This window comes from Mustela nigripes, chromosome 13 (assembly GCF_022355385.1).
Source record: "Mustela nigripes isolate SB6536 chromosome 13, MUSNIG.SB6536, whole genome shotgun sequence".
In the NCBI taxonomy this organism is placed as follows: Eukaryota; Metazoa; Chordata; class Mammalia; order Carnivora; family Mustelidae; genus Mustela; species Mustela nigripes.
In genome coordinates this window covers 133,665,373-133,686,467 of record NC_081569.1, presented here as the reverse complement: position 1 = coordinate 133,686,467, position 21,095 = coordinate 133,665,373, and the positions used below count along the sequence as shown (strand labels likewise).

At 35.2% G+C, this 21,095-nt stretch overlaps 1 protein-coding gene across 5 annotated transcripts in view; it reads left to right on the top strand.

The window, feature by feature from the left end:
• Positions 1-21,095, top strand: part of PCNX1 (pecanex 1) — a 157,797-nt gene that overhangs the window by 103,141 nt on the left and 33,561 nt on the right. For all 5 annotated transcript variants that reach the window (XM_059373838.1, XM_059373837.1, XM_059373841.1 and 2 more), the window contains 9 exons: positions 2,725-2,816; positions 10,296-10,405; positions 11,038-11,143; positions 12,601-12,693; positions 13,321-13,471; positions 15,677-15,818; positions 16,567-16,744; positions 19,325-19,433; positions 20,236-20,365. In XM_059373838.1, the coding sequence (XP_059229821.1) occupies positions 2,725-2,816; positions 10,296-10,405; positions 11,038-11,143; positions 12,601-12,693; positions 13,321-13,471; positions 15,677-15,818; positions 16,567-16,744; positions 19,325-19,433; positions 20,236-20,365 (1,111 nt within the window). The remainder of the gene's footprint in view (positions 1-2,724; positions 2,817-10,295; positions 10,406-11,037; positions 11,144-12,600; positions 12,694-13,320; positions 13,472-15,676; positions 15,819-16,566; positions 16,745-19,324; positions 19,434-20,235; positions 20,366-21,095) is intronic.

The window sequence follows — 21,095 nt, the reverse complement described above, 5'->3', positions numbered from 1 at the left end:
GTTATTCCTTTTAAAAATTACAGATTCTAGTATTACTTTTACAGATTATTAATTAATAAAGTAACATTAAAATACCTTAACAGTAGAATTGAAATTAGAAAAAGGAAATTATTTAATAATTAAAGACTGAGCAGGAATTACTTCATAGATAGGAAGAAGTAGTCAAGGCTGCCACTTTATTGAAAGATCCAGGAATAATGGAATTACTTTATAAGAAATGATCAAGTACTGTTGCCTAAAACTAAAAGTTGTAGTGAGTTTAGATGATGTCTTCATAGACTTATGAAATATTTATAAATGTTATATATATCCCAAATAGATTGACCCCTGATACGTAGCATTATATTTGGATTTTGAACTAGTATGTGTATTTGATATGTCTCTGAATGTGGTTTCAGAGCACTGTTATTTCTTTAGAATAGAAACACCAAAAACCAGATGCTTTTAGTAAAAGTATTATCCTAAATAAGATTTTTAGAAGTATCTCTGTGTTTTGAAAAATTTTTGAAGGGGAATGAATAAAGACTGGGCTGGTCTAAATTTAGCATAGCTTAATGGGTAGTAGACTGTTTTAAGTATATAGGGTATGGAGGGTACTTAGGGTAGGATATTGATAATAGTGAGCTTCATCATATATTGTTAAAAACTTGTGCAAGATACTAGTTTTTTAAAACCTCCTAAAGAAGATTTTTTCCTGTAGGTTTTTTTTTCATGGTTATCATATAAAATTACTATGAACAGAATCTGTTATCCATATTTTAAAAATAAAGGAGAGCTATTTTAGCTGTCCCCTAGTGCTTATTATTAGTAATCCCATTGACTCTGTTTTTTTCCACTTGTAAGAATAGAATTAAAAATTTTTTTTTGTTTTTTATTTAAGTGTAGTTGATGTTGGCATACAGTATTATATTAGTTTCAGGTATATGACATAGCGATTCAGTAATTTCATACATTAAAAAAATGCTTACCCCTGTAGGTGTCATTATCATCTGTCACTCTTCAAAGTTGTTACAATATTATTGACTGTATTCCCTATGTAATACTTTACATTCTGTGATTTATTTATTTTATAACTGGAAGTTTGTCTCTTTATCCCTTTCACCTATCTTGCCAGCCCCGCCCCGGTTCTCAGCCACCAGTCTGTTACATATTTGTGTGTCTGTTTCTGATTTTGTTTTTTAGATTCTACATGTGAGTGAAATCATATGGCATTTGTCTTTTTTTGTGTGACCTGTTTCACTTAGGATATGCCCTGTCGGTCCATCCATGTTGTTGCAAGTGGCAGTATTTCAGTCTTGTTTGTGGCTGAGTCTTTATCTCTTCATCTGTTGATGGAGACTTACCTTGCTTCCATGTCTTGACCATTACAAATAATGCTGCAGTAAACATAGGAGTGCATGATCTTTTTGAATTAGTGTTTTCATTCTTTTTGCATAAATAACCAGAAATGGAATTAACTGGATCATATGATAGTTCCATTTTTTATTTTTTTGAAGAACTTCCATACTGTTTTCCTTAGAGGCTGCACCAATTTACATTCCCATGAACAGGTGTATGAGTGTTCCCTTTTCTGCACATCCTTGCCAACACTTGCTCCTTGTCTTTTTGACAGTAGCCACTCTGGTATGAGCTGATATCTGACCGTGGTTTTGATTAGCATTTCCTTGATGATCAGTGATGTTGAATGTCTTTTCATGTGTCTGTTGGCCATCTATATACCTTCTTTAGAAAAATGTCTTTTAAGGTCTTTTGTAGATCTTAATCAGATTACTTATGGTTTTTGCCCATGTTGAGGTGTGTGAGTTCTTTAGATATTTTGGATGTTAACCCTTTATCGGATGTGTCATTTGCAGATGACCTTCTCCCATTCAGTAGGTTGCCTTTTTTGTTTTGTTGTTAGTTTCCTGCACTCTGCAAAAGCTTTTTGAGTTTGATGTAGTCCTGATTGTTTATTTTTCCTTTTGTTTCCTTTGCTTGAGGAGACAGATCCAGGAAAGTATTGCTAAGGCTGATGTCTAAGACATTACTGTCTGTTTTCTTTTAAAAGTCTTACATTATAAGACTTTATGTCTTATATTGTCTTACATTATAAGTCTTATATTATAATATCTTATATTATGTCTTACATTATAAGTCTTTAATCCATCTTGAGCATATTTTTGTGTGTGGTGTAAGAAAATGTTACAGTTTAATTCTTTTGTTTATAGCTGTCAAGTTTTGAGGTGGATCTGTTTTTTTGTTGTTGTTAGTAATTAGTCAGATCTGTACTTTGTGAGAATTAATTGACACATGGTAAAATAAACTTACTTCCTTGGGTAATGTAGGTTCTATTTACAGAGCCTAATATCTTTTGATGAATACTTAATACATTGCCAGTTCTTTTAAGTTTCTGTCAGCTTCATTTTCCCATACTTTTGTAAATAAGAAGATAAAGTCTCAAAGCATAATATAGGTAAAATTTTTTCTGCCATGTATAAATGTTCATTACTTACAAGGTGAATATATTTTGTCTTTTATCAAAAATTGTGGGTAATAAACCTTTGTCATTTCAGAATCTTCTCGAAGGATAGGATGATGTAACTGAATTTGACATAACTGAATTTTCTAAAGTCAAATGAGTACATATTTCATTGTAGTCAGTATTATAGCATTTTAAATACTGTTAAGATGTGTTTTTTCCGTAAATGTATATAAAATATTAATTTTTCCCCCTTTCCTGTCCAGCCACTACAAGCTTGCTTGCAGCACTTTACAGTTTCATCTGCAGCATTGTGGCAGTTGCCTTACTGTATGGATTGTGTTATGGCGCTTTAAAGGTAAGCAGTACATTATGGCCCCATTTTGTCTTTAAGGCTATTTTTCTATATGAAGATTGTTTTAAATGGACTAATAATGATTTAAGCTCCCATTCCCGCATTCTCCCTATCGCCATTTTAGCACTGATTTCCATGGTCTTTGTATACTGAACATTATTATCATTCTCATTTACTTTGAATTTAAAAGCGTTTCATGGTTAACCATTATTAAAAGTAAACCCTTTTCCATGTAGTAGTAATCATAGGTTAATACTAGAAACAGATTATTAAAAAAAGGTTGTCTGGGGTAGAGGTGGTCATGGTAGTAATAGAATATGAAATTAATCTTAAATTTTTACTTAAGGATATATATAACTGCTATTCACATCAAGATACCTTTTTTTTTTTTTTTTAAGATTTTATTTATTTATTTGACACAGGGAGCGGTCACATGTAGGTAGAGCAGCAGGCAGAGGTAGAGGGGGAAGCAGGCTCCCCACTGAGCAGAGAGCCCAATGCGGGGCTCGATTCCAGGACTCTGGGATCATGACGTGAGCCAGAGGCAGAGGCCCAACCCACTGAGCCACCCAGGCACCCCCACATCAAGATATCTTAAGACATGTGAATACAAGTGCAAGGACTGCAATTTAAGATACATTCTAGTAAAAATTAATGCACTGAAATTTAATGTCATTATTGGCTTAGAAGGATCTGGATGAGCATTAATTCACTCCATGTTAAAGATTGCCACCAAGTTGTAAACATAAAAATTTTAAATTTCTTGTGAACAACTCTCAGCACCTATTATTATTATTATTATTATTATTATTTTTATTACTATTTTTTTAAGGGTTTTATTTATTTATTGACTGAGAGAGACACAGAGAGAGAGGGAACACAACCAAGGGAGGGGCAGAGGGAGAAGCAGGTTTCCTGAGCAGGGTACCCTATGTGGGCCTTGATCTCAGGACCCTGAGATCATGACCTGAGCCGAAGGCAGACACTTAACGACTGAGCCACCCAGGCGCCCTATTTTTATTTTTACCATTAATGCAAGACAGTCAGAGAATGATAGGGTTGAAAGGACTAAGAGAAGTGGCTTAAAGCATCCTCTTTTGCATCATTTATTCAGTAACATTTAGGGAGTGTTTGCTGTGTTCCCAGGACTGCGCTAAACACCATTTCCTGCTTTTAAGTTGCTTGTCTGTTAGCTGTGATTAAATAAGTCAGCCAGCACTTTCAGCAGAGGATGATGAAGGCTGTGAAAATGGAGTGGTACAGGTATATAAGTCATCGCCTTATTTAGCCAAGAGGGATTAAAGATAATTTTCCAAGGGGTAGCTTTTTAACCAGTATTTGACAGACAAATAGAAATCAGCTAGTTGAAACAAGGGATGGAGAGCCATGGAGTTGTCAAGATAATGTGTATATAGGAAACAGCCAATAATTTGGAATTGCTGGAGGTTTGGGTGCATGAGGAAAGATGGCCTTCAGTAAGGCTGCAAAGATAAGCAGTGACTAGATTTTGAAATACCTTACCCTGAACGTATTGGGTGGAGATGGAAAACCATCATAATATTCTTTTTTAAAAGACCTTTGGAATATTTGAGGTAAGGTAAGGAAATGATCAGTGTGTGTTTCAGAAAGACTACTTGGTCTTTGGTGTGAAAGGACATTGAAATATAAGCAGGAAGGATCAGCAGTGGAATGAGTTGTATTACAGTCTTCAAATTATGAGGGGCCTAGCTAAAATTGGGTTCAGTGAATATATTAGGGGACTCTATGGATAAAGAGAGAAAAGCCAGAAGATGGTCCAGCATGACTTCTGGGTAGGCTCTGCCTTGAACAGCTGGTTAAATAGTAGTACTAGTGCCTCTGATTGGAAATCTTTGAGATCAGTGAAGAAAGTGGTTGTTTACAGATGGATACATTCATTTGATGATTTTTTTTACAAGATTTTATTTATTTATTTGACAGAGATCACAAGCAGGCAGAGAGGCAGACAAGAGAGAGGGGGAAGCAGGCTCCCCACAGAGCAGAGAGCCTGATGCGGGGCTCAGATCCCAGGACCCTGAGATCATGACCTGAGCCGAAGGCAGAGGGTTTAACTCACTGAGCCACCCTGTCGCCCCTCATTTGACGATTTTATTGGGTATCCAGAGATGCATAATAGGTAGTTATATGTAGAAAGGCTTGAGGTAATGATTGAAAGATTTAGGATTCATCAACTAAATGAAAGTGTAAGTAAAAGACTACTAACCTGGACTGACAAGAGGAAATGGTTACAGGTAGATCGCTGGGAAATACAAGTATTTAAGTGATGGATAGAACAGAGTCCCACAAAGGAAACTTCAGAGGCAGGATTGTCTGAAAAACCTTTTTATTGAATTTGGCAGTTAACAAGCTATTGGTGACTTCAACAAAACAGCTTTTTGGTGTTTTGGCTGAGGAAGCTAGATTAATTTAAGGCTGGGTTTGAATAAATATTAAGGAAATATATGATAAGCTTTCTAAACATGTACATAATGGGGGTTGTTTTCAGGTTTTTATTTTTTAAAAAGATTTGATACTTGATTGGATTTAAAAGAAGAGCGGGAAATCCAGTAGAGAGGGAGATACTTGATGGAGCTAAGTCCAGGAGGAAATTGGAAGCAAGGAGATCCAAATGCAAGCTTCTCCCAAGTTCACCACCTGTAAACCATCCTAGCTTACAGGAGTCATGTTTTGGAAATTGAGAGATTATTTGGAAGTTGAAATCATAGATATTAACCATGCAATAAGTTTTCTAGCCCAGTGTACAAAGGGTTATTTAACTCTAATTATCTAGTAGCAGAACAGCAATTATAAAACTGCCAAACAGAACTTTGTATCCTAAGGCCCGCAGGAAGATAGGTTATTTTCCTCTTTTGTTGGTTATGGTATTCCATTACACTATTTTAGTTTTTTATATCACCCATTACAATAAATCTACAGATTTAGAACATTTTTATGTGCTAATGTGGAATGATTTTCAAGACAAAATGTGTTTTTTCCAAAGATTTATTGAAGTATAATCAACAAAATGTTAAGATATTAAAAGTATATGTGATGATTTGATTCACTGTGAATGGATTCTTTTCCTCATCAAGTTACTACATTTATCACCTCACATTTTCTTTTGTTTTGTTTTGTTGAGAGCATTTAAGTTCTACTCTTCAAGCAAATTTCAGTTATACAGTGCAGTGTCATCAGCCGTAACCATTATGTTACACATTAGATTCTCAGACCTTATTCATCCTTTTAAAAACACTTTTAAGTTTATTTAAATTTTTAATTGAGTATAATTGGACACATTATTAGTTTCAGATGCACAACATAATTTGATATTTATATGTATTGTGAAATGATCACAATAAGTCAACATTGTTCAGCACACAGAAAGATTTTTGAGTATGTATCCTGATGAGAACTTTTAATGTCTTTCTCCTAGCAGCTTTCAGATAAGCAATGCTGCCTTCATTTCTCACACCCCCCGAGCTAGACCTTAATTGAAAGTTTATATTCTTATTTCTTTTACCAACCTTTCCCTATTTCCCACACCTCCCAGTTCCTGGAGGCTTCTTTTCTATTCCTGTTTCTATGAATTCGACTTTTTTCCTTTAAAAAAAAATTATGTATATGTGATACTATGCATTGCTTGTCTTTTGTCTGTCCGGCTTACTTCAGTTAGCAAAATGCCATCCAGTTTCATCCATGTTGTTACAAATGACAAGATTTCCTTCCTTTTTAAGGTTGAGTAATACTTCTGTGTGTGTGTGTGTGTGTGTACACATATATATGTATCACATTTTCGTGTGTGTGTGTTTTAATAAAAAGGAAGGTACTATCCCCCAAAATGGATGTTTCCTTTGTGCTTTTGCTTTTGTTTCTGAAATACCTCCAATGGCTTGTATATACATAGAATAATGTTGGAAGAATGTGCAAGACATTGATAACTGTAGCTACCTCTGGGCAGCTAGATACATTGGGAGACATTATTGCATACCATTAGGAATTTTTTTTTTATCTGTTTACTAATGCAGACTTTTACATTTATTATTTCTTGATTTCTGCTTTCCTTGTGTTTACTCTTTAATTTTGCCTTGACCTTTTTGGCTCATTAAAAGCTAAATTTTTTTTCTAAAATAACTTTAATGCATTCTAGTAATATGTGTATACTTTCTAATGTTTTCATATGTTTAAGAGATTGCTAGAATTTGGGCCATTACAGAGTAAAGAGAAAATGTTCAAACCCACTACAGTGGGTAGAACAGACCCATCTTTTAATCTTTTGAAGTAGGTTCACTTCCCCCCCCCTTTTTTTTTTGTTTTTTTTGTTTTTTTTTAAAGATTTTATTTATTTATTTGACAGAGAGAGAGATCACAAATAGGCAGAGAGACAGACAGAGAGAGAGATGAGGAGAAGCAGGCTCCCTGCCCCTGGGATCATGACCTGAGCCGAAGGCAGAGGCTTAACCCACTGAGCCACCCAGGCGCCCCCCCTTTTGTTTTTTATAGTTACTGAATTTTCTCCCATTTCTGAATCAGAGTTCACTGAAAACTCAGAGCTGGTTGGGTTTGTTTTGCTTTTTACTTTTTTAGTTAGTGATTCAATAAAGGTTGTAGTTACTACTTTTAAATATTCTTGAGTTATTTTAAATATGTGATCATTATGAATTATTGATCTAAGTATGTGATTTTGAGATCAATTTAGAATGCTTTTCCTTTGTCTGAGAGCAATAAAAAGTAGTGTCAAACATTTGTCAGATAAAGGCAGTAATCTTTAGTTTTCTCCAAACCCTTGTTTTGTTTTAATTGAGGAAAAATTTACGTAGAGTGAAATCCATGTAACTTAATCACAAATTTGAGAAGTTTTAACAAATGCATATACCTGGGTAATACATATCCTTCTCAAAATGTAGTTCCATTACCACAAGAAATTTCTCTTATGTTCCTTTTAAAGTTCCCCCTGCCCCAACCACTTTTACCATTTGGGGTTCTTGAACTTCATATAAATAGAATCATACCTCTTTTGTAGCTGATGTATTTTGTTCAATATAATGTTCTGAGATTCTTATTGCAAGAAAATAACCCATTTAGTTTTAAATTGTTCCTACTCCCATTGTATGCATATGTCGGCTTCTCTGCTGCCCTTGAGGGGAAACATCTGAGTTGTTCAGAGTTTAGGAATATATTTTTTATTAAGATTTTATTTATTTGTTTAGGGACACAGAGAGCCAACACAAGCAGCAGGGAGGAGCAGAGGGAAAGGGAGAAGCAGGCCTCCTCACTGAGCAGGGAGCCAGACTTGGAGCTCTATTCCAGGACCCTGGGATCACCACCTGAGCTGAAGGCAACAACTTAACAGACTCAACCACCCAGGCACCCCTGGAGTTTACGAACAGTGTGAATAAAGCTGTAGTGAACACACATATGTTTTAATTTTACTTGGGTAAATCCCAGAAATGGAATTGCCAGTTTTCTAAAGCAGCTGTTCTGGTCATCTTTTTATTAGTTTTCATGTTTACTTAAGTTGTACATGTATATCTTTCAAAGAATCAAATATTTCTACAAGACTTATCACCAGAAACAACCATCTCCTACCTCTTTATCCCTTCCCTAGAGTTCCCACTTTCAGGGGCACCTGGGTGGTTCAGTGGGTTAAAGCCTCTGCCTTTGGCTCAAGTCATGATCCCAGGATCCTGGGATTGAGCCCCGCATTGGGCTCTCTGCTCAACAGGGGGCGTGCTTCCCTTCCTCTTTCTCTGCCTACTTGTGATTTCTGTCAAATAAATAAAATCTTAAAAAAAAAAAAAAAGAGTTACCACTTTCAGTTCTTTGAGTTGATTCTTTTGGTATTTGCCTCCTGGTGTCTAAGTAACTGACTTATACTTCTTATATTTTGTCAAGCTTTGTCCATGCATTATCCATGGACTGTGCTTTATGGAAGTTGTAGGCTTAACTTTCTTTAATCTCTCACCGCACATGTCAACCACACATGGTATTCCTTGTCTCTCTCATAAGCCTCATTATGTTTCCCTTATTATCACTGTGAAAATGCTATTCCAATATACAGTGTATTTTCTCTTTTACTTTTTTCCTTCTGTGTTTATCTCTCTTTCTTTTTCTTTTTTTTTAATGTTTTAAATTTTTTATTTTTTTTAATAAACATGTATTTTTATCCCCAGGGGTACAGGTCTGTGAATCGCCAGGTTTACACACTTCACAGCACTCACCAAAGCACATACCCTCCCCAGTGTCCATAACCCCACCCCGCCTTCTCCCAACCCCCCTCCCCCCAGCAACCCTCAGTTTGTTTTGTAAGATTTTTATCTCTCTTTCAAATTCTCAAACTCCTGTATTGTTTAACTTCCTTCTCAGTAAATCCAGACATCAGGTGGTTCAGTTCCTGGCTCCACCACCTAATTGAACAAATTACTTGAACCCTTTTGTGCCTGAGTTTCTCATCTATAAATTGGGGAGTAATAGTACATATCTCCAAGGATGATCTTAATAATTAATTTAGGAAATACTTAGCAAAGAGCTAAGAATGGGGCTTGACACATAGTGTTCAGTGCGATGATAATGATATTTTGATGTAGCTATTACAAAAATGTCTCTGTGTTGTGATGTGTAACAATTTTGAAGACTTCATTATTTAAAAAAAAAAAAAAGAAAGAAACCCAAATTATGTAATAAACTACTATTGGGATTCTTACACCTCTCATTTCCCCTTCTTGAACCCCAGAGAAAGAAGAAGGAATAGAATGCTACTTACTTACTGGCCATACTTAAGAACTACTGACTCTTCCTTTCATCAGTATTACCTACTCTTTTATCAAGCACCATGCTAGTAGACTCCAGAAATATTGCAGTGAGCAGGCTTTACATGACATATCCACATCCACATGTTTGGTTGGCTTTAGAAGCTACCCTTTGCATTATTTCTTTTGGGGAATATGCAGTTCATTACTCAAGAGCACAGAATGCCTACTCAATTTTCTGGAAGACTGTGAAATAATGGCATATTATGTATGAGCAAAGGTATCAGGATAAAAGCACAGCAGTGTCTCTTCTGTTTTATCTAATGTGTTGTACCATGTGTTGCCGTTTCTCTATTCCATCACTATGTAGAAGTCAACCAAGTTATTTCATTTTCTAAAGGGAGAATGTAGTTTACCATAAACCTTATACCACTTGAAATACAAAGAAATTGACAGCAGCATGTTATCAGAAGCAAATGTATTATCCTTAGCATATAAATACAGCTTTAGTACCAAAAGAAATCTGAAGATGATCTAGTAGTTAGATTCTAGCTCATCAAAAAGTAGTAACTCTAAATTTATGTGAAACAAAATACAATTAGTAATATGGCTAAAAGTTTTTGGTAAATTTATCTTCCTCCAAAATACTAACATAAAAGATTATATGATAGATGATAAAAAAAGATGCATATTGTTTTATGAAACTTTTTTCCAACAGGATTCCTGGGATGGCCAGCATATTCCAGTACTTTTCTCCGTTTTTTGTGGTTTGTTAGTGGCAATATCCTATCATCTCAGCCGACAAAGCAGTGATCCATCTGTACTTTTGTAAGTGAAATCAATTGTTATTGAATTAAAGAAATTTAAGTAAGTTCACATTTCTTTCAAATTTCACTTTCAAGATCTGTTTTCCCACTGCCTTGTCAAAGTGCTGTTGACTTAATCTATATTGGGTTTCAAATATATTAATTTTGGATCAATTTTGGATCCCAGTTTGGCTGGGAATATTTGTTCGTATTTTCTCTCTTAAGAGGTATTAAAAATATATTTTAATAAAAATATGCTCTTTGTATGCTTATTTATAGCATTGTAAACTCTTTAGACATTATCATTTGCTACGTTTAAATATACTTGGAATGCTTGATTTTTTTTTTAAAGATTTATTTATTTTAGAGAGTGAGAGTGAGTGAGCACACGTGCATGAGTGGGAGGGGCAGAGGGAGAGAGAATCTCAAGCAGACTCCTCACTAAGTGTGGGAGCCCAACATGGGGCTTGATCTCGGGACCCTGAGGTCACGACCTGAGCAGAAACCAAGAGTTGGATGCTTAACTGACTGCACCACCCCGGCGCCCCTGGAACACTTGATTTTTTATCATAAACTAATTTTGTCATTTGAAGTACAGGAGGTTATCAGGTTATGAATATACTTTTCATTCTTTTTCTTTTTTTTAATTTAAAGCTCTTTGGTGCAATCCAAGATTTTTCCAAAAACAGAAGAGAAAAATCCAGAAGACCCTCTGTCTGAAGTAAAAGATCCACTGCCTGAAAAACTTAGAAATTCTGTTGTAAGTTTTTGCTTTTACAGTCACCTGAAAGATGTAAATTTTAGACAGTTCATCATTTTATATAATGAAGGCCTTTTGAAATTGGGGAAAATGTGTGAACAGGTGTATATTGTTGACTGCCTTTATGTCAAATTTTAACCTGTTAAGAAATGCTCATTTCTCAAAGGTTGTTTCTATGTGAAAAAGTATGCTATACATTCATTTTCTGAGTAGGTAAAATGAAGTAATTTCATTGTTTATAGAATTCTTAATCCTAATCAGTTTAAACTAGGATATGAAAAATACATATTTTAAAATAGTTTTTTGTTATTGTTCTTGTTGATAAAACTATGTCTTTTTAAATCATCTGCTAATGTTTTAGTGTGTTTTATTCCTCTAGGGCAATCAAAAAATTGTATGTGTGTTTATTTTTCAGATTGAAGAAGAGAGCAGTTATCTGTATTAATATAATATATTTAAGAAAATGTAGGAATTTAAGTTTTCTAGTTTAGTGAATTCAATGATGTCTGTATTCTTTTAGTAATTATTTGAAAAATTAATTTTATAAATTCATATCTGCTTTATGGAACAAAGCATAAAACATTTTTTTTAAGTTACTTTAGATTATTTCTACTTGTGAAAAACTCTCATTTATATGGGTATTGAATAAGTCATAATGTTTACCTTTACTGAACTTGAGCTCTTCATGTATTAGAGCTCTTTAGAAATACAAAACTGCTTCAGGATAGAATTCAAACAATTTTTTCTGACTTTAGGTTCCATGTTAGCAAGGACATTTCATGTTAAATGTGGTAAGAGATTTCTGAATGTAGCTTAAAATTAGCATAAATCTGTGGGTCAGTTGATGACCAGTCAAGATTTTGAGACATTTCTTATTTATTACAACCACTAAAAGAATCAAAATCTAGTCAGTGAAATAGGACTTGCAGTTTCAACATCTTAAAAAATCAATGAAATTATAACTTTGTTATCCAAAAGAATATCCCCTATGACTGATATAGTAACTTAAGTACCTCATTTCCTTTTCCCATATGTAAAAAATCAAACTTACAGAGCAATGGGGGGGGGTGGGGAATCTTCATTCTAAAAGACTTTGTTATGGGCCGTCTGGCTGCCTCAGTCAGTAGAACATAGGACTCCTGATGTCAGGGTTGTGAGTTTGAGCCCCACAGTGGGTGTAGAGATTAGTTTAAAAATCTTTTAAAATGAAACAAATAAAAGGCTTTGTTTTAATATGTTATACAGTATGTAGAACTAGTTTCATTTTCTTGATATTGCAGTTTCAAACCAAAATATCAGGAAGTTGGGAAAGAAAAAATTAATAGCCAATTATTATATATAAAAACTATCTAGAAGAATAGGATCAATGAAAAATTACTTCTTTGTTAGTGGGAATAAAAGAAATATGTATTTTTAAATTTTATGTAATTGTTGGGTAATAATGTTTTGTTCCACAGAGTGAGCGTTTACAGTCTGACCTGGTAGTATGCATCGTAATTGGTGTGCTATATTTTGCTATTCACGTAAGCACAGTGTTCACAGTGTTGCAGGTAAAGAATTTTGATCTTTGGATGGGGGAGAAATAACTGTTTAGATTCATTTTTTATTTGACTGCAGTATTTGTCAGTAATGCTGAAATATATAACTTTCTGTTTGTTTAGTTTTAACAACAAATATTTATTTTCTCATGGTTTCTCTGGGTTACGAATCTGTAGCTTAGCTAGATGATCCCAGTTCAGGCTGCGTTACGGTGCTGCAGTCATGGGGCTGCCCTCTGCTGAGGCAGGCCGTTGTTCTTTGCTGACCATTGGCCAGAGATCTGAGTTCCTCTCTGTGTGGCCCTCGCCATCGGCTGCTCGAGTAGCTGGTTGTCCCCAGAGCCAGTCGTCCTAGAGAGAGAAAGCCCAGGACAGAAGCATCAGTCCTTTATAACTGATGTCAGATGTGACACACCACCACTTCTTCCGTACCTTTGGATCATATAGGGCAACCCTGGTACGAGTTTTGGAAAACCCACATAAGAAAGCAGTGTTAACTGTTGACAGATGTTTGGTTCTTAGATTCAAAAATTCACTTTGCTATTTTTTATTAATAATTGGAAGATTGAACTGACAAACTAGAAGTTTCTATAAATCTCAAAATCACTTTTAATTTTCCTAATTTTATTCTGCTTTTAGCCTGCTCTCAAGTATGTGTTGTATGCATTGGTCGGCTTCGTGGGTTTTGTAACCCATTATGTGCTGCCTCAGCTTAGAAAACAGCTGCCATGGCACTGCTTCTCCCACCCTCTGCTGAAGACCATGGAGTACAACCAGTACGAAGTTCGGAGTAAGTATTTTGTTAACTCTGCTCTTTTTAATATTACGATTTTTTTTTTTTTAACTTTAGCAGATGATGGTTAAATGAGTAGCATCAAGTAACACTTTGGCTTGTGTTTGTTATACTTAGATTTGAAGTTGTGATGAGTCAGACCTTTTGCGGGATGCTTTAATTTCAGTTGAAGTACAAATGTCAGTACCACAATGCTAACTTCCACAAAATAAATTCCTTCCTTTCTATGTTGTTCTTCATAGACCTCTCACTGATGAATCCTGTGCATGTCTGTGGCTTCTCTTCCAGTCCCTACCCTTTCCCTAAATGTTCTTTTCTATATATAGGCAATCCAGTTCTCCTTAAGACTTCTATTTGAAGTATTTTTAACTCGGAGCTTAGGGGAAATAGAGAGCACTTTGTTTCTGTTTCCACCAGTGACACTATGTCCTACTAGAGAAGGGTGTAAGAGTAGATCAGATGAAAAGAAGTTTAAAACACTTGTAATCGTTTATACTTCTTCAGATGTGGGATAAGGTATAAACTGACTCAGAAGGAGGCAGGTATCTGGTCCATTTTAAACCCTGACTTTTCTTATCTGTCATAAGTAGTTGGTCTTTATTCATTGGCCCCATGACCTGTGGTATGCCATACTTCGTCATTTTAGAGAAATAATAAAAGTTCCTAACTATGTCATCATTTATTATATATCTGTGATTAAATAAGCCAGTGGTTTTTCCTAAGACTTTTTCTTTAGTTAGTGAATTATGACAGTAAATTCCTCAATTGTTTGAAGATTAATTGTTCAGAGAATTCTAAAGCTTTTAAAAGCTTTCTGTATCAGACTTGACTATGCATTCTCAAAGCAAATTTCCTGGACCTTTTGGTAAAATTGCTTAGAGCATCCTTTTGAAAGGAATCTCGGGTGCCTCGGTGGCTCAGTGGGTTAAAGCCTCTGCCTTCGGCTCAGGTCATGATTCCGGGGTCCTGGGATCGAGCCCTGCGTTGGGCTCTCTGCTTGGCAGGGAACCTGCTTCCTCCTCTCTCTCTGTCTGCCTCTCCACCTATTTGTGATCTCTGTCTGTTAAATAAAATCTTTTAATAAAAAAAAAGGGGGGGGCGCCTGGGTGGCTCAGTGGGTTAAGCCACTGCCTTCGGCTCGGGTCATGATCTCAGGGTCCTGGGATTGAGTCCCGCATCGGGCTCTCTGCTCAGCAGGGAGTCTGCTTCCTCCTCTCTCTCTCTGCCTGCCTCTCCGTCTACTTGTGATTTCTCTCTGTCAAATAAATAAATAAAATCTTTAAAAAAAAAAAAAAAGGAATCTCTTTTTCTGAGCAGTCAGCCTCAGCAGTGGTCTTGAAATACTCAGTAAACTATGTCATGTGTAGATGTGCTGTCATCCAGGCTTTGTTGTTCCATCTGTAGAGTTTAGTTGGTTTGTTTAGTTTGTTTTTAGTTTTGACAACAAATATTTGTCTTCTCATGGTTTCTCTGGGTTTTATTTATTTATTTGATAGAGCACAAGTCGGGGCAGAGGCAGAAGAAAGGGGAGGAGCAGACTCCCATCTGAACAGGGAACCCGACCTAACCTTATCCCAGGAGGCTGGGATCATCACCTGAGCGGAAGGCAGATGCTCAACCAACTAAGCCACCCAGGCACTACTGTCTTGGCTTTTAACACCTTCCTCGTTAGGCTTAATCATTTCCAGCTTTTGATTTAAAAATGAGAGATGTGTAATTCTTCCTTTCACTTGAACACTTATAAGTAGCCCTTGTAGAATTATTAATTGGCCTAATTTCAGTTTTAGGGAATAGGAAAGCCTGAAAGGAGGGAGAGGTATCGTAGAACAGCTGGTCAGCAGAGCAGTCAGAACACATACATTATTGGTTAAGTTTGTCCTCTTCCATGGGTACAGTTCATGTATTCCCAAAGCAGATACAGCAGTAGCATCAAAGATCACTGACCATAAGTCACCATAGCAAATATAATTATAATGAAAAAGTTTTAATATTGCAAGGATTACCAACATGTGACAGAGAGACATGAAGTGAGAAATGCTGTTGAAAAATGGTGCCGATAGACTTACTCAGCACGGGGTTTCCATCAAGCTTCCATTGTAAAAAATGCAGATCTGGAAAGTATAATAAAGCAAAGCACAATAAATAAGGTGTGCCTGTATTTTACACAGTAGATGATGTGATCTTCTTACATTGCCTTGTTAGATGCAGCCACTATGATGTGGTTTGAGAAACTTCACATATGGCTTCTTTTTGTGGAGAAGAATATCATCTATCCATTGATTGTTCTCAATGAACTCAGTAGCAGTGCAGAAACAATTGCTAGTCCAAAAAAACTGGATACAGAGTAAGTACAATACTCCTCTCATCTATGTTTAGCTGCTAGGGGCCGTCATAAGCAATGTTCTAAGACATTGATCAAGGAGCAATAATTGAGTGTCTCTTTGGTGCAGTGCACTGTGAGATTAAAAAAAAATTCAGGTGATGCTGTGTCTGTAACTTCCCTTGCCCCAACATCTGTTTCTGCTCTTGTATATCACATTCCAGACATCTTATCCTCAACTGATATTTCATGAGAGGACATTTATTAAATAAAATTAATTTTTAATTTTAAATGGTAAGTTTGAGAGATGCCTGTTTTTGTGTACCGTGTAAATGAGGCTGTATCATTGATCACTTGCCTGTATGGTCATCCTGTAAGCCTTCCCACTAGGCTAGGTACATGTAGGGTAAGCCTTAATACATGTTTTTTACGTGCCAAATGCTATCAATAGTAAAGCAATAAAAATGCCCAGAAACTGGAGAACCATATATTAGAATTGCAGTGCTGTTACTTATTTTTTTAAACATGCTTATTTATATCAAGGAATAAGAATCATATTACATATTGTTAAAAGGAAATACTATAGTAGTTAATTTTCGGATGTGATTTCCTGAAGTTCACAATTTGATATATATATTTTGTAAGCATGGCTAATGAAATGGTGATTTTTCATTTTTTTTTTTTTTTTTGAAATGGTGATTTTTCAGAAGTTAGTAGATTTTCTGAAGTTCTCAGTCATTGATTGATGAGTGGTGCTTTCTTTATATTCTAGATTAGGTGCTTTAATGATCACCATTGCTGGTCTGAAGTTGCTACGATCCTCTTTTAGCAGCCCTACATATCAGTATGTTACAGTCATCTTTACTGTGCTCTTTTTCAAAATTGACTATGAAGCATTTTCAGAGACCATGCTGTTGGATCTCTTCTTCATGTCCATTCTCTTCAACAAGGTAATTTATCACTGAATGTAATATCCCTATCTGTAAAAAGTATCACCCTAAGTAATACACTGTTTAGTGAGGATTCTGCTTGCATTTCATTTGCTTTGTTATCTTTTAAGTAATACCTTTCTTCAATCAAGCAATTACTTAGGAGCATTTTAGAATCACTAGATAATGCTAGTCGTTATGACCCATAAAAGACATATTTCTTGCTATAGGTAGGAAGATAAGATTAAGTTATATAGAAAAATTAGAGAAACACCATTAGCTATGTATTTTTAAGTATTAGGCTTTTCTAAAAGTGGGTGTGGTTTTGAATAATTTTAGAAATAGACATGGCAGTAATGGAACTGGGCTTTGGGCTTCTGGACAGATGGAGGGAGGAAATAACCTGATAGCTGAATGAAGATGTTAGATGCTGAGGCCAGTGAGGCCGTGTGGGAGGAATCAGAAGTTAGTTTGATGTCAACATTTGTAGAATAGTCTGAAAATTACAAAACACTTCTAAGATTTATTATCTACCCCTAAGAGAGGTATTTTTAGTCCTTTTACAGATGAGATGGCAAAACCTGGGTCTTCTACCTCCCTTTCTAAGAATCTTTTTACTGAACCATATTACCTTTCTAAATGAAATAGGTTGTGAGTCAGATTATTTGTAAGTTAAATTGAATTTAGATTTCATGTTAACACTGACCACATACAAAGGACTTTGACATATATTATCCCATTTGATAGGTAACAGAGAGCTGAAGCATATGACAGCTACAAAACACAATGAAAGCCCAATTTTAGGCAAGTTAGCCTGGTCAGCCACATTTGGGATGAATTGGGGAAGAGAGAACCTAAAGGTACGGAGAATAGTTTAAGAGACTGTGACAGTAATTTAGATGTGATAGAGGTCTAACCTAGGATGGGAACAGTACAAATGTAAAACCATTAATCTGAACAAGGTTTTAGTGATAGTCAATTTCAAAATATTGTGCTAAATATTGTACTAAGTAGCTTCTAAAATATTGCAGTATAATGTTTGTTCAATCACTAATTTCTATGCATTTTTATCATTTATTTCTTCTTCTAGTGAGCTTGGTTAACCAAAGGAGGAAGACGGAAAGTTAAAGAATAGTTTGTATAAAGAAGCATGTGGTCCCTCACAAATTTAAATATTTAGGTTGAAAATTATATGGCATCTTGTTCTGGTTGGGAAAAAAGTGAAAGTTTCAGTAAAATAGAAACAATCTCTGAAATAGACTTAATTTGTATTAGTTTGGATTTTCTTAATACTTTCATTTGTTAAACAAATTGTCCTTCAGCGCATACAGTGCTCCAGAACTGTTCTAGATCGGTGAGCAAATAGGGAAAGCTCTGCCCTTAAGGACTTCATTATGTAAGGTTAGCTAATAGAACTTAACAGTGATAGCAAGCAAATAATTTTCAGGAGCTCTCTAATATATTTTTAAAGATAACATTGTAAAATGAAGCATCAGTTAAATAATCTTACAGAAAAAATATGAATATATACAAAAGTGCTTTTACCCACTAACCACTTATCTGTGCAACTGCACATCATTTTTTCTTCAACATTACATCAGAATTTGAGTTCAGTCTGGTTCATATTTAGAACCTGAAGTTTAGTTTTCTAAAGTACTGCTTTAGGCAGTTACAATGGCATCTTGATAATACAAATGCTGCTTTTACTTCTCTTACCCTGATCACATCCTGATCAAGGATTACCGGCATAATTTTGAATCATGGCAAAGAAGGCAGGAGTTCATCTGCATTTTGTAATTGGTTGAAGTTGTAATTTCTTTTTTTAAATTGAAAGTTAAACAGGTTCATTTGCAATTAATTGAGCAATATAAGTATGAGATGTTCAGTGCCTGAGTCACGGCACCGAATTAATTTGAACCTCCTGCCCCAAGATCCCGTGTCTGTTCTGTGAGTTGGGCCTTGCATTGCCTGAGCTACAGAGGCAGTTTAGGCGAGCACAGTCATTCTGTCCCGGTGTCGAGGACACGCTCAACAACAAAACAAATCCTAACTTATGTAAAGTTAAAATGTGTATTGTGTTTCCACTGACAGTCACAATTGAAATTAAGAACAGATGCCTAATATGTGCTACTCAGTCTTGGGCAGACAGGCACTGACAGCTGTACTCCAACTTTATTTCCTGCCTGGCTGCTCTCACACTTCTTTTGACATTGCATTTAAAACATACTCAGTTTTCAAAACACTAAATTTGAGGAAAATGTGTCTTAGAATAAAAATATGTATGAATTTCTGAAGCTTTATAAACATCTAGATTAGGATCCTACCTTTCTATGTTTTGCTTGTAGTAGTAGGAATATAACCAATAGAGGGCATAGAGTTGTTTAAACAGGTGAACCACAAGCTCATAAATCAGCTCGCTGTCTTTACTTAAATATATATCCAGTGTTTTGGCAGTTGACACGTCTTTTCCTTTTACGCATATGGCACATAATTTCAATGCCATTTTTCTATTAAAAAAAGAACTTTTAGAGGTCTTTCATTTTCTAATTCAAGTACCTGATGATAAGGTTTTTGCTGATTGTTTTCCTTTTCCTCCGACAGCTTTGGGAACTCCTTTATAAGTTGCAGTTTGTGTATACTTACATTGCGCCCTGGCAAATTACATGGGGTTCTGCTTTCCATGCTTTTGCTCAGCCCTTTGCCGTGCCCCGTATCCTTCCAATAAAAGTTGTGTAAGAAAGGGCAGTCACTTCCTTGATGTGAATGTCGGTTTGTAGGCATAACCTTTTATAGGTATAGAAGATCGGTTACTAGGTGATAAATTATCAATATTCTCAGTCTTTTGAGTCCACATCTGTACTGATTTTGATCGTTTAATTTATATTACCATCTGTGACCCATAGATCCTCTGAACACAAGGACAGTATTAAGATTTTATGATTAAGCAACGCTGATTTAAAATTTTATGTATACATGTGTGTTGAAGGCTAGGAATTTTTAAATAAATACAAAATGTTTAGAAATATTTTCAAATGAAGATACAAACATTCTTCATAATCATGTGATTGTATTTGAACTATGTTTAAAATGTCCTATTCTAATTATTTCTTAAAAGTACTTTCTAATTAAAAATAAAGGTTAGTGACCACATGGATGTTGAAATGCAGACTTCTTGTATCTGTAAATTTTAGTTTGACCTTTCGGAAAATTTAACCCAGACATATTTATTCAAGAGTTAGTGTGTGGACTTTTATCAAATACATATTAGCAAATACTCATCTGACTCCCTTCAAAGCATCATGCCAGGTTATACTTTCCTGGCTGTGTCTTTCTGCTGTACCCCCTTATATTGTCCATGACACCCTCTTTTGTGTTCCTCTGATGAACCTCATTGTTCTCGTTTCTGTAATTGCAGTATGCTTGTGAGATGTATGTATGTGTGTGTGTGTGTGAGTGCACACGCGCGTGCTCACTCAGGTGAATGTTAAAATCCTTAACCAGTTTTTTCATAGATTCAGCCATGTTGTTTGTTCAGGCTGCTGTATCCGCCTTTTTTTCTACTCCACTAAATCCCTTTCTGGGAAGTGCAATATTCATCACTTCATATGTTCGACCTGTGAAATTCTGGGAGAGAGACTATAAGTGAGTACAATAAAACATTTGAAAATAGATTTTATCTATTCTTGACTAAGAAAAACTATCAACAGCATTATTATAATAATTCACGGCTAGTAATTTTTTGTGTTGAAATATTTTGCTGAAACTATTTTATAAATACTCTTAAAGTTTCAAATTCATAAAATTGGAAGTCAGAATAACTACTCTATATTTTTTCTTTGATTTTTTAAAAGATTTTTTTAAAAACCTAGTTATTGTTGAGTATACTCATTTTTCTGTCTTTTTTCTTTTAATGCTATTTCTTTTGAATTGGTTCCATGTTAATACTACTCTGAAGCTTCATGGTATACAATGTCATTTCATTATGGCAGTCAAAATTAGTTTCTCATAGTTTTCTTAGAAATAATTATTTGTAGAGCTTACTTTTCTGTAGATTATTTCTGGCTTTTTAGGAGAATAACTTCCTAATGATCCATTTTTTTTTTTTACATAAAGTATTTTGCCCATTTAGATTTAGTACCTTTGGTTAGCTGTTTTATATGATGCCTGCTAACTGTCCTGACATGTAATCTCTCCAGGTGAATTTATTTATTTATTTCTTCCTTTCTTTCTTTTTTTTAATTTAAGAAAGATTATCCAAAAGGGGAATTACTGGGGAGCCTACACATTTTAAGCCTTTTAACGTATATCAACATATTGATTTGGAAAGAGCTTATATTACTTTTTAATTCTACAGGCCATCTTCATGAGTGCT